Source organism: Oryctolagus cuniculus, chromosome 21, assembly GCF_051225735.1.
Source record: "Oryctolagus cuniculus isolate XC-2025 breed Fujian yellow rabbit chromosome 21, ASM5122573v1, whole genome shotgun sequence".
In the NCBI taxonomy this organism is placed as follows: domain Eukaryota; kingdom Metazoa; phylum Chordata; class Mammalia; order Lagomorpha; family Leporidae; genus Oryctolagus; species Oryctolagus cuniculus.
The window spans coordinates 20,630,769-20,644,950 of NC_142887.1; the positions used below are offsets into that span (position 1 = coordinate 20,630,769).

General features: G+C 44.4%; 1 protein-coding gene across 5 annotated transcripts in view; it reads left to right on the forward strand.

Annotated features, from left to right (window-relative positions):
* RNF10 (ring finger protein 10) overlaps window positions 1–14,182 on the forward strand; it is a 41,444-nt gene that overhangs the window by 2,400 nt on the left and 24,862 nt on the right. For all 5 annotated transcript variants that reach the window (XR_011385226.2, XM_070066003.2, XM_070066004.2 and 2 more), the window contains exon 2: window positions 10,146–10,342. Coding sequence is in view for 4 of the 5 variants with exons in the window: in XM_070066003.2 (XP_069922104.1) it covers window positions 10,146–10,342 (197 nt within the window). In the remaining variant the exon portion in view is untranslated. The remainder of the gene's footprint in view (window positions 1–10,145; window positions 10,343–14,182) is intronic.

A 14,182-nucleotide genomic window follows, 5' to 3' on the forward strand; every position in this document is an offset into this window, starting at 1 on the left:
CAACCGGGACAGAATCCGGTGCCCCGACTGGGACTAGAACCCGGTGTGCCAGCGCTGCAAGGCGGAGGATTAGCCTAGTGAGCTGCAGCGCCGGCCTAAACTAGTTCTTTTTAAAATACGTTAAGTACTATAAAATGTGTGGAAGATGCTTGTTCACCTTTTTACACATAGTTTCAATTTTTAAAAATTTATTTACTTCATCTTGGTCTTCCTGCAGGGTGGCAGGGGCCCAAGTACTTAAGCCATCTTCCACTGCCTCTCCAGGTGCTCTAGCAGGAAGCTGGATCGCACATGGAGCAACTGGGACTTGAACCTGCACTCAGATGTCAATGTCGCAAGTGGCAGATTCGCCACAGTGCTGGCCCTCATAGTTTAATTTTTAATTGACGCATAGTAACGCATATTTATGTGTTTTATGGTGTGATATTTCAATACATGAATACAGTATGTTAATGATTAGATCAGTGATTTGTACACGCACGTGCACACACACCTTTAAAAAAAAAAAAAAAAAACACAGGGAGACGGAACTCTAATCTGCCGGGTTAGCCAGGGCTGGGCCAGGGTGAAGGCAGGAGCTGGGAGCTCCCTCGGGATCTCCCTTGTGGGTGGCAGGAGATCCAACCACTTGAGCCCTCACTTGCTACCTCACGGGGTGTACATCAGTGGGAAGCTGGAATCAGAAGCAGAGCCAGGACTTGAACTTAGATATTTTTGATGTGGGATGTGGATGTCCCAGCACATGTTTTCTGTATCAAATGCCCCTGTTTACTATTTTAATTGAAAGTTTCTGAGGAAGGAGTAATTCTTGCAGAGCACTTGTTTTAGGTTGTCTGAAATACGCAAGTGGCATTAGTGTGTTTTTAGTATGTGTGTGTCATAAACTTGAGCACAGTTGCCCTTGCCATGCTTGCTTTTCTATCTTCTCTCTTTCCGTAGCAAGGAAGGATGGACTTAAAGCTAAATACTTCAACCAAAATGCACTGTCTTTATTTAGAACTGCTCATATTTAGGAACTAGTTAAAAGACAGAGTAGGAAAGGAAAGAGTAGGAAATTGACTGATTTTAAACTGGGGCTTAAGGGTAGCCATACACCTCAACATCACTGCTTAGACCAGTGGTGCTGTGACAGGGATTTTAGCCCTCAAATGCTGTGACTTTGAGACTGCTGCTCTAACCATAGGGTAGACTCAGATTCTGCAGAATTTCATAGAAAGGTGTGTGCAGTATTTTAAAAACTCACTCATAACTTGATATACTTGATTCTGCTGGAAAATGTTGTATGGCCCTCTTGAATTTCAAAGTACTGAGTTGAGGTAAGAATATGAAGGGTGAGGTGGAAAGACAGGTTGCCTTTTTTTTTTTTTTGTCAAGAAGTTTTTGATATTTGAGTGTTTAATTCCCTTTCTGTTTTCCTACCTTGTGTGAGAAAAAGAAAACCGTCTGGTTTTTCTTTCAGCCATGTCATAAGTGATCGTTTGCTTCCTAGCTATGTGGTTAATGTACTTGAGCCTTTGTTCCTGTTGCTGGCTTAAGTTTGCCCTTCATTTGTACCGGAAATAGATACATTTTGACTATTCGGATTTTCTTGATCTTTCTAGCAGCTTTTTACCTTGGCTAATTGCTTTAAATGTTTACGTAACATTTCTTTTCTTGGGTGCATTTCTATAGCTTCACTCCAGTAAGGCTACAATGCAGTTCTAAGAAGATCAACAGTGAGTGCCACGGCAGAGGCTAGGCAATTCGTAGGCAAACAACGGATCCTGGCTGGAACTAGGCGCTTGCCCCATCCCCCTGGGTGCATGATCCTGCTGTGGAGGTTAAGGGAAGGTCAGGTGTTATGCAGCAGTTATTTTGAGGTTGGTGGTACGAGGCACTGTCCTGACACTCTTCTGTATTCTGGTATCGGAAGCCAGGTTACTAGTGGTAATCTGCCTTGGAGTACGATTCTGAGCTGTAAAGGGACATGCAGGTTTTAATGGCTTTGAAAAGTGAGGTGATTTATAGCTTCAGTAAAACCACTGAAGTTACAGGGTTTCAGGGTCTGTTGGCTGGAGTCTTGATTTATACGGCTTAGCATGTTGGAAATCCCGTGGGTGCTCTTGACAGGAACAATGGGTATTTGTTAAAAAACCAGGCTTTCAAATGATAGCTGTCAACTATGGTAGGCATTTTACTGAAGTTTGCTCTTAATCTTCATGATTGTATGAGGAAGGAGGGTTAAAGTATTAGCTCTGTTTTACAGACAAGAATACTAAGGCTTAGAGGTGTTAGTGGCTTTTCTTAGTAAATTCTTATGCAGTCCTAGGCAATATTCATAAATATTCACAAATTAATAAACAGCAAGCAGGTAACTTGCTGGCATATACATCATTCATGGTATCAGCTTTCTTTTCCTTTCATTGAGTGTTACTAATTTCAGCTGGATTCAATTTGGTGTCAGTTGATTATGTAGTAAGGCCTTTTTTTGCCCCTCCTGAAGTTCTTTGTCAACCACTCGGGATGTTGGGTAAGCAACTTGCTTGTGATTACAGCATGAATCAGCAGCAGAAACTTCCTGGCTCGTGTTCTGACCTCTGGGCTGTGCCACCTGTCGGAGTTAGAGCTAGAAATATTGATGATGCCAAATAACTGGGGAAAAACCTGTGGCCTTTAATTTGGTAATGTGGGAAATAGAGATACACCTACTGTTAACTTGGCAGAGATCTTTTAAAGAATGTGGAACTAAGACTGGATTAAGTTTCTAAGTCTCTTATTCTTTGACTCTGGGATCCTGAGTTCTGGACTTAAGCCATTTAACTAATTGTCCTGTCCATTTTGGAATGTGTCTTGGCAGTTGTTTTTAGCTGTGGCTATGCCTCAATCTCCAGAGGACCTTTTTTTATAAAATTATTTGAAAGACAGAGACGCAGAGTGAGAGGTCTTCCATCCGCTGGTTCACTCTCCTAGATGGCTGCAATGTCTGGGGCTGGGCCAGGCTGAAGCCAGGAGCTTCTTCTGGGTCTCCTACGTTGGGTGCAGGGGCCCAAGGACTTGGGCCATCCTCCTCTGCCTTCCCAGGTGCATCAGCAGGGAGCTGGATGGAAAAGTGGAGCAGCTGGGACTTAAACTGGTGCCCATATGGGATGCCAGCACCGCAGGAGGTGCCTTAACCTGCTCTGCCACAGTGCCGGCCCCCTGAGGGTCTTTTTTAAGAATAGGGATGTATGGGGCCCTTTTCTAGCAATTCTTTGTGGTTCTTTAGGACTAGGTGGGGCCCTTGGATACTGGATTTGTAATTTTTTTAAAATAATATCATTGCTTTTAGAAACATGGTTTGATTTTCTTTTTTTAAGATTTATTTATTTGAGCCAGCACCGCGGGTCACTAGGCTAATCTTCCGCCTTGCGGTGCCGGCACACCGGGTTCTAGTCCCGGTCGGGGCCCGGATTCTGTCCCGGTTGCCCCTCTTCCGGGCCAACTCTCTGCTATGGCCCGGGAGTGCAGTGGAGGATGGCCCAAGTGCTTGGGCCCTGCACCCCATGGGAGACCAGGAGAAGCACCTGGCTCCTGCCATCGGATCAGCGTGGTGCGCCGGCCGTGGCGGCCATTGGAGGGTGAACCAACGGCAAAGGAAGACCTTTCTCTCTGTCTCTCTCTCTCACTGTCCACTCTGCCTGTCAAAAATTAAAAAAAAAAAAAAATTTGATTTGTAAGGCAGAGTTACACAGAAAGGAGGAGAGGCATCTCCATTCACTGGTTCACTCCCCAATTGGATGCATCGGCCAGAGCTGTGCTGACCTGAAGCCAGGAGCTAGGAGCTTCTTCCAGGTCTCTCATGCAGTTGCAGGGGCTCAAGCACTTGGGCCATCTTCTGCTGTTTTCCCAGGCCATAGCAGAGAGTTGGATCGGAAGTGGAGCAGCCAGGACTCGAACTGGCACCCATACTTTATGTGGTGGTTTTACCTGCTACTTGTAAGGCAGAGTTACACAGAGAGAGAGAGAGAAAGAGAGAGAGGTCTTCCATCCTCTGGTTCACTTTCCGAATGTCTGCAGCAGCTGGAGCTGGGCTGATCCAAAGCCAGGAGCCAGGAGTTTCTTCTGGGTCTCCCAGGGAGTTGTAGGGGCCCAAGCACTTGGGCCATCTTCTGCCTTCCCAGGCCATATTAGAAAGCAGGATCGGAAGAGGAGCAGCTGGGACTTGAACCAGCGTTCATATGGGATGCTGGCACTGCAGGTGGCAGCTTTACTCTCTATGCCACAGCGCCGACCCTGGGTGTTTGTAATTTTAAAAGTTTGTAAATGAATTTGGCATGCAGCCAGTACTGCAAAGCACCGTTCTTGAGATTTAAAGCTTTACCTTAGAATGTTTCTCTCAGAACTTGATTTTTATCTGTTTTCTAATATCTAAAGTGGATCATCTCATTTGCTATTAGAGAAACATGAACAAATTCTACCCAAGTTATTTGCATGTGTAACTTGGCAAATTGTATACAAAGCATCTCAAAACAGTATTTTGAGTTTTATCTCTGCTTCCCAGCTCTGACAGTACCTTTAGTCTTTAGCTGTCTGGACCTAGAGATAAGAGCTAGTTGCTTACTTCATAGCCTTAGGTGAGTGGAAGACAGGAGGGAGTTGATTTTAGCAACTAATATCATGAATACTTAAGTGGCTACTTGTTGTAATTTGTTCTTGAAGTGAGCAGTTCACTGTCCGTCAGAGATATGTTACTCTACATGTCCTGAAGCTGCTTCCTTGCCAGTGTGGTCATAGGAAATGAAAACCCTCCTGCTGTGAGTGCCAGTTGACTTTCTTAAGCCCTTGCCTGGGGACTCTGGTTTTACCTAACCTGTGCACACTTGAGAATGTCCTGTCTTGAAAGCAGGGTTGGCCGGCGCCACGGCTCACTAGGCTAATCCTTCGCCTGTGGTGCTGGTGCCCTGGGTTCTAGTCCTGGTTGGGGTGCCGGATTCTGTCCCGGTTGCTCCTCTTCCAGTCCAGCTCTCTGCTGTGGCCCAGGAGAGCAGTGGAGGATGGCCCAAGTACTTGGGCCCTGCACCTGCATGGGAGACCAAGAGGAAGCATCTGGCTTCGGATCGGTGTAGCCCCAGCTGTTGTGGCCATTTGGGGGGTGAACCCTCTAACTCTGCCTGTCCAAAAAAAAAAAAAGGGGGGGGGCAGGGTCAAATGCGGGATCATTGGAAACTGTCATAGCTAATGATGTTTGAAGAACATGAGTTTTTTTTTTAAAGATTTATTTTTACTTACTTGAAATACAGTTACAGAGAGAGCTAGAGACACAGAAGTCTTCCATCTGCTGGTTCACTCCACAAATGGTCCCAAAGGCTGGAGTTGAGCTGATCTGGAGCCAGGAGCTTCTTCCTGGTCTCCCATGTGGGTGCAAGGGCCCAAGAACTTGGGCCATCCTCCACTGCTTTCTCAGGCCGTAGCAGAGAGCTGGATCAGAAGAGGAGCAGCCGGGACTGTAACCAACACCCATGTGGGATGCTGGCGCTTCAGGCTGGAGCTTTAACCTGCTGTGCTACACAGCCGGCCTGCATTTTCTTGTACCAGTCCCCTTAAGACCTCATTTGTTCTCATGAGGTAGAGTGGAATAGGGTTAAGGAAGACAGAGCAGGAAAGAAGTTCTTTTTCACTGGTAGAATTGGGTGGGACTCTGTCCCCTGTATGTGTAAGATCTAGAGCTCCAACTTTTGTGTTGCTACCAGTGTACTATGTTTGACACTTAACTATTGCTAATTGAAATCATAGGTGAAAGTCTGGTTCTTAAATTTTAATTAAAACATTTATTTAAAATATTTGAAAGACGGAATGACAGAGACATACATCTTACATCTGCTGATTCATTTCCCATATGGCTGCCACAGGTGGGGTTGGGCCAGGCTGAAGCCAGGAGCCAAGAACTCCATTGGGATCTCCCATGTGAGTGGCAGGGACCCGAGCACTTGGACCATCCTCCACTGCGTTGCCAGTTGCATTAGCAGGGAGCTGGATTAGTAGCAGGGACTTGAGCTGTGATGCAGGATGTGCCACAACAGGGGCCCCTAAATTCTAACTTTAGATGAAACTGCTTACTATCCGTAACTGGGATTTAAGGATTACTGGTAGGCATGAACCGGTTCCTGCCAAGTTTCTGATTATTCTGTCTGCACTGCTGTCATGTCAGATGACCGTCGGCTTGAGTCCCAGGTATAGTTGGTTAGGTTTGGAGAAGATAGCATATTTTTCATCCCGTGAGGTGAGTGCTTTCAAAATTTAGACTCTGGCTTATTAACTCACATTTCCTTTTCTCAGAAACTTTACTTCACCTTTAATTTATTTAGTCTTCTTTAAAGTAAACTGATGATCCTACTTGACAAGAAATAATTTTTTCTAAGTACCTGCAGGTTTTTAAATTACTCAGATAATAAGTCTAGAAAATAATAATTATGTATGTTTAGGTCAGAATCTTGGGGTGGAATCCCTTAAAAGCTCATTTTGGTGATTCCTATGAATAACTGTAAAAGGATGAAAATGAACAATTCCACTTCCTAAAGCTACTGTTAACAGCCAGGTATGGTTCCTTTCCAGACATGTTTCTATTAATTACATTTTTTTTTTTATAAACAAGATTAAACTGTTGGGAAAATCTGATTTGGATCCAACTGAGGCTCATGCTGTGATCTTGTAACTTTGTAAATTAACACTACCCCATTGAGGATAAACTCAATGGATTTTTTTTTTTTTTTTTTTTTTTTTTTTTTTTTTTTTTTGCCAAGGACTATTTGTGAACCTCTTTAAGTTATTTAGTTATATGTGGTGCTCAGGTTTTATTTTGCTTTTTATTTTAAGCTGGTAAACTTTGGCATTTAAGTGTTTCTCACCAGGGTTCTGTATTCAATTTGGGACCCCCCCCCCAATGTTTTTGAATCTACAGTAGAAAAAAATGGGACAAAGAATGCGAATAGGCTCGTTTCATGAAATACACATGACCACCAGATTGAAAAAGCTGTTGATAGTTATCAGAGAGATTCATATTTAAAGTGAGAAACCGTTTTGAACCTGTAATTGAAGAGAATTTATTCAGCTCAGGTTTAACAAGAATGTAGTGAACCAGACATTGTTTTTATGGTGCTATTAGGATATAAATTGATTGGTATAACAGTTCTGGAAAGCAATTTAAGAATGTATAAAAGGCTTTAGTGATCATACTTTTATCTGTTAATTCCACTTTAAACATTTCACATAATTAATTGGATAGCCTCTCAAAAGAGGCTATATTCCCATAATATCAAACTATCAAAACCAGATGTCATCTAGGTGTAACAGCAGTAGGAGATTGACTCTTACAAGAGCATGGTTAATAGTAGTTAGTATAGCCATTTTTCATGCTTTTGAACACTGGAAATGCATGCAGATGCTCATGAAGTAATAAGACAGCATGTTTTGTGTGCTAGTCATTTTATATAAATGTAAGTATATGGGGCTGGTGTTGTGATATAGCTGGTTGTCACCACCTGCAGCACCAGCATCCCATATGGACATGCCAGTTCAAGTCCCAGCTGGTCCACTTCCAATCCAGCTCCCTGCTAATGCACCTGGGAAAGCAGTGAGGGATGGCTCAGGTGTTTGGGCCCCAGGACCCATGTGGGAGACCCTGGTGAAGCTCCTGGCTTTGGCCTGACCCAGGCCTGGCCTTTATGGCCATTTGAGGAGTGAACCAGCAAAAAATCAATCTCAATCTCTCTCCCACTCTCTCAATCTCTCTCGCTCTCTCAATCTCTCTCTCGCTCTCTCAATCTCTCTCTCGCTCTCTCAGTCTCTCTCTCGCTCTCTCAGTCTCTCTCTCGCTCTCAGTCTCTCTCTCGCTCTCTCAGTCTCTCTCTCGCTCTCGCGCGCGCTCTCGCACTCTCGCGCGCGCTCTCGCACTCTCTCGCGCGCTCTCGCACTCTCTCGCGCGCTCTCGCTCTCTCGCGCGCTCTCTCTCGCGCGCTCTCGTTCTCTCTCGCTCGTTCTCTCTCTCTCGCTCGTTCTCTCTCGCTCGTTCTCTCTCGCTCGTTCTCTCTCGCTCGTTCTCTCTCGCTCGTTCTCGCTCGCTCGTTCTCGCTCGCTCGTTCTCGCTCGCTCGTTCTCGCTCGCTCGTTCTCGCTCGCTCGTTCTCGCTCGCTCGTTCTCTCTCGCTCGCTCGTTCTCTCTCGCTCGCTCGTTCTCTCTCGCTCGCTCGTTCTCTCGCTCGCTCGTTCTCTCTCGTTCTCTCTCTCCCTCCCTCCCTCTTTTCATTCTCATTTTCTTTTGGTGTGTCTCTAACTCTGCCTTTCAAATCTTTTTTTTAAAGATGTTAAGTGTATAAAGTGGAGACTAAAAGGAAACTAAATATTAATAGCTTGATGTTCTGTGATACTGGGAATTTTATTTTTAAAGCCAAGTATCAAAACCAGGTACTTCAAGATGGGACGAGGTGTCTTAATTGGCAACTTGGCCACCAGGCCAAATGCCCACCCCACTGGCAACTGTAAATTGTTCTATATTGTCAAAATTGAACATGTATGTTTTTCAGAAATTTTATTTATTTGTAAAACAGAGTGACAGAAGAAGAGAGACACACAGAGAGTGCTTCCATCTGCTTGTTCACTCCCCAGGTGGTCACAGCAGTTGGTAGGGCTAGGCCAAAACCCAGAGCCAGGATCTCTACACTAGTCTCCCACATGGGTGGCAGGGCCCAATACCTGGACCATCTTTTGCTGCCTTTCCAGGCATGTTATCAGGAAGCTGGATCGGAAGTGGAGCAGCTGGAACTTGAACCAGCAGTCTGATACAGGATGTCAGTATGGCAAGTGAAAGCTTCAACTGCTGTGCTACCGTGCTACCCCAGATACATACTCTTTAGGAGTAATCAGAAAATCAAGAATAGGGTTTTTTTTTTTTTTTAAAGATTTATTTTATTTATTTGAAAGAGTTAGAGAGAGGTAGGGACAGAGAGAGAGGTCTTCCATCCGCTGGTTCACTCCCCAGATGGCCGCAGTGGCCAGAGCTGTGCTGATCTGAAGCCAGAGCTTCTTCCCGGTCTCCCACGCAGGTGCAGGGGCCCAAGGACTTGGGCCTTCTGCTGCTGCTATCCCAGGCCACAGCAGAGAGCTGGATGGGAAGAGGAGCAGCTGTGACTAGAACCGGCGCCCATATGGGATGGTGGTGCTCTAGGCCAGGGTTAACCCACTGCGCCACTACGCCGGCCCCAAGAATAGTGTTTTTTTTTGTTTGTTTGTTTTTTTTTTTTTTTTTTTTTTTTTTTTAAGATTTATTTATTTGAAAGGCTGAGAGAGGTCTTCCATCTGCTGGTTCACTCCCCAGATGGCTGCAATGGCTTGAGCTGTGCCCATCTGAAGCCAGGAGCTTCTTCCCAGTCTTCCACACAGTTGCAGGGGCGCAAGCATTTGGGCCATCTTCCACTGCTTTGCCAGGCCATAGCAGAGAGCTGGATCGGAAATGGAGCAGCCAGGACTAGAACAGGTGTCCATATGGGATGCTGGCACTGCAGGTGACAGCTTTACTCACTATGCCACTGTGCCAGCCCTAAGAATAATTTTAAAAAGCATATAGTTCAAGCTGATCTAATATGCTATTAGAGCTTAGCCTCTTTTCTGTTAATTTATTTGGCCTCTAGAATGTAAAATACATTGTTTTGCCTTTATATTGCTTGATTATCTGCCAAGGCTTGGGCCAGTCTCTTAGAATATAAAATCTGGCTGTGTTCTAGTAATTAAAAGTAATTTAAAGGTAATAATGTCTTATCTCAGGATAAAATACTTTGCCCAAATATAGAATGGCTGTTTATTTTCCTGTTACTTTATCAGAATGGACTTTTACAAGAGCAGTGATTAAGCTCTATGGAAAAGACTTATATACTGAGAATCTATGTGATTTGGTCTGTGTTGTATTTTTCCTGAGGGAGAGACTTCTTAGGCTGTCATTTCAAACAAAACAAAGACCCCACCTCACTATGTGTTATCTTGTTCAAAGCATTAGTTCTCAGTCCCAAGCCAGATTTCTTGGAGGTTGTAGAAGGGTTTATTAACCTTGTTTAAATATGTTTTGTTGGGAGGTAGAGAGCGATTAGCTGACCATTTCTGTCATATCTTAACTAACAATTTTGTGTTTCTTGCTTTCAGATGGAAAGAACTCGAGTGGATCCAAGCGTTATAATCGCAAACGTGAACCTTCCTACCCCAAAAATGAAAATTTTAGCAACCAGCCCCGTCGCCCCAGTTCACAGAAAAGCAAAACTTTTAACAAGATGCCTCCTGAAAGGGGTGGCGGCAGCAGCAAACTCTTTAGCTCTTCTTTTAATGGTGGAAGACGAGATGAGGTATGGAATTGGAGGTTGTTCTTTCTAGAATATAAGAAACATGAGATTTGAGTTTTTCTTTTCCTCCTCAGTTTACCAGTAATTAATGAGGAGAGCAAGAGGTAGAAGAATAGATAACCAGAACAGTCTTGACTAGTTGAGGAATAACTAGATTCTGAACTTTGCCTTCTTTCCCTGAAAGTTGTAAAAATTAGAGGAAGAAGCCATCATAATTATAGGTTGGAGTTATGCCGCTCTCTGACACCGGCATCCCATGTGGGTGCTGGTTTGAGTCTCAGCTGCTCCATTTCCAATCTAGCTTCCTACTGATGCACCTGGGAAAGCTGCAGAAGATGGCTCAAGTACTTTGGCCCTTGCCACCCATGTGTGAGACCTGGATGGAATTCCAGGCATTTGGCACCATTGCAGCCATTTGGGGAGTGAACCAACCAATGGAAGATTGATCTCTCTGTCTCTGTATCTCCAGCTCTGTGTATCTCTCTGTCTGCCTTTAAAAAATTTTTTTAAAAAATCATAGATTTAAATAACCATTGGTTGTGAGAAAGTGTGGAAAATTTGAGGTACCTTAATTTATGTAGTACTTGTGAACTGTAGGTATACTTTGGAATATGTAGGTTAAAAACATGACTGTAAGGGGCTGGCTGGCACTGTGGTTTAGTAGGTAAAGCCGCTGTCTGCAGTGCCGGCATCCCATATGGGTGCTAGTGTGTGACCTGGCTGTTCTCCTTCTGATCCAGCTCTCTGCTATTGCCTGGGAAAGCAGTGGAAGATGGCCCGAGTCCTTGGGCCCCTGCACTCATGTAGGATACCTGGAAGAAGCTGGCTCCTGGCTTCGGATCGGCCCAGCTCCGGTCATTGCAGCCATTTGGGGAGTGAACCAGTAGATGAAAGATCGCGCTCTGCCTCGCTGTAATTCTGCCTTTCTTTTCTTTTCCTTCCCCTTCTCTTTCCTTTCCTTTCTCTGTAATTCCGACTTTCAAATGAAGAGAAGGAGAGGCAGAGAGAGAGGTCTTTCATCCACTGGTTCACTCCCCAGTTGGCCACAAAGATTCGAACCAGCACACACATGGGATGCTGGCACTGCAGATGGTGGCTTTACCTGTTAATGCCACAGCACTGGCCCCCTTCTTGGCCTTTTCACTGAGACACTCTTCCCCGAAATCATAGTGTGTGCTCCTTTGGGTTCTTTCAAGTCTTTCTCAAATCCATCTCCCTCAGATAAATTTTCCTTAGCCATCTTGTGAAACTACTCATTGTATCTATTCATTTCCCTCAGTCTACTTTTTTAAAATCAGTAAGCACTCACCAGCAGATTTATTAAATTGTGGTTTATTGTGTCTCAAACTAGAATTTAAGCACCAAAAGGACAGTGTTCAATGTTATATTCCAAATTCCTGAGTGGCATTGGTGTATAATATGTGAGAAGTAAATATTTTATGAATGAAAGATTTTTCCTTGAATAGGCCCATTAAATCTTTCCCTTCTTTCCTCCCTTTCTTCCTTTCTTCATTTTTTGACAGGCAGAGTGACACACAAAGATCTTCCATACTCTGGTTTGCTCCCCAAATGACTGCAATAGCCAGGTCTGGATCAGTTTGTGCCAGGAGCCAGCAACTCTATTCTGGTCTCCCAGATGGGTGACAGGGACCCTAGTAATTGGGCTATCTTTTGCTGCCTTCCCAGGTACATTAGCAAGAAACTGGATTGGAAGTAGGTCAGCAGGGACTTGAACCAAGCACTTTAATATGGGATTCTGGCATTGCAAGTATTAGCTTAATCTGCACAATACCAGCATCAAATGAAATTAATTGACCTAGTATATCCAAAATGTAATTTGACCATGTATCACAGACTATAGTTCATCCATGGCAGCATCTGGCTAGTAGCTACTATATTGGTCAGCATAGCTCTGGAAGGTAAACTGTAGGAGTAGATGGTTAAGATAGGGTGCAGGGCAAGCTGACTGGAAGAAAGGAGATCAGAGAGCTGAGAGGTCAGTGTTTTGGAAGGATAGTCGGGATTTACAGTGGTTGGTGTAATAGTGACATTGACGGCAAGGTGAGGTGACAGCTGTGACAAGGTGAAGGTGCAAGAGTGAGAATTTCGGAGGTTAATTGATCTTAGATCTAAGTTTGGGGCTTTGTGGTAACTAGGGAAGGTTGGAGCCATATGGTGATGAGAGTCTGGGGGATGACAAAAGGGTGACCTGGGAGTTCTGGACTTCCTGTTGTGACTTTCATAAACAGAATATGGGCTTAGCTCCAAGATCTATTGGGATAAAAAAGGAAGTTGTTAAACTGCGGTAGTTACTAGTTGTGTACATTTTCAAAGGTCATATACTGTGAATCTATATGCTCGGAATATCTCAGAGGGTGTATTCAATGCCTCTGGGATGGAAGGTATCTTTTGCCATCCCATGTAGGTATAAGTGCTGCTTACTAAAAATCTCCAAATTTTATTAAGCAGAAAAGCCTTACATCTTTATTTCCTTTGATCCAATAATTCCTCCTGCACTTGCAAAAGAAATGTGGGTACCCAAGCATTTGTACCCAAAGAGCCACCCAAAAATGTGTTTATTACATTATTTTGTTGGGGTGGGAAAGCCTCAAACAATTGGCATATAATAGACTCAGCCCATATAATGTAATGGTATGTAGTCATTTAAAGTGGCAGTATACTAATGTGATGTGGCGGAATATTTGTAACATTAAAAGGGAAGTGGGATTGGGAAATGCACCAGCTGATTTATAGCTTGGTTCCGTACCACTTCAGTTTGGGTGTGTTAAGGGGACCAAAATATTCCCTGATGTGATTTCTTCCATCTTTGTGGGCAACTATAGTTCTCATATGGATGGTTTCTTGTCATGTTCTAAACTGTTTCTGAATCTGCTGGTTGGGTTTATTTCTAGATGTAACATGTGTGCCCTACATGTTCTCTATCAGTTTTTTAAAATTTGTTTATTTGACAGTCAGAGAGGCAGGTGCAGGTTTATTCATTATTTGAAAGGCAGAGACGAGACACCTTCCCTCTGTTGGTTCACTCTCCAAATGGCAGCAACAGACAGGGCAAGGTCAGACAGAAGCTAGGAGCCAGGAACTCCATCCTGGCTTTCTGCATGGGTAGCAAGGAACCAAGTACTTGAGCCTTCTTTCATTGCCTTTCTAGGCACATTAGCAGAAAGCTGTATCAGAAGTGGATGTTCTGTTATGCGATGCCAGCATCACAAGCAGTGGCTTAACTTGCTGCACCAAACACCTGCCCCAGTTTTATTTATTTATTTTTTTCAAAGATTGATTTATTTGAAAGACAGAATACCAGGGAGATCTTCCATCTGCTGGCTTACTTCCCAGATAGCTTTTGGGGCTGGGCCAGGTCTCCTTGTGGGTGGCAGGGACCCCTGGATTTGGGCCACCATCTGCTGCTTGCCCAGGGGCATTAGCAGGGAACTGAATCAGAAGCATTGCAGCTGGTACTTGAACCTGTACTCTGATATGGGATGCTGGTGTTGCAAGTGGTGGCTAACCCTATTGCACTGCAATTTTAGTTAACAATTTTCTTTTTAAAGATCTTACTGATTTGAAAGACAAGAGATACAGAGAGAGGTAGAGACAGAGAGAGGTCCTCTATCCTCTGGTTCCCTCTCCAGATGGCTGCAATGGCTGGAGCTGCGCTGATCTGAAACCAGGAGCCAGGAGCTTCTTACAGGTCTCCCACACAGGTGCAGGGTCCTAAGGACTTGGGCCATCTTCCACTGCTATCCCAGACCATAGCAGAGAGCTGGATGGGAAGAGGAGCAGCTGGGACTAGAACCGGCGCCCACATGGGATGCCGGTGCTGAT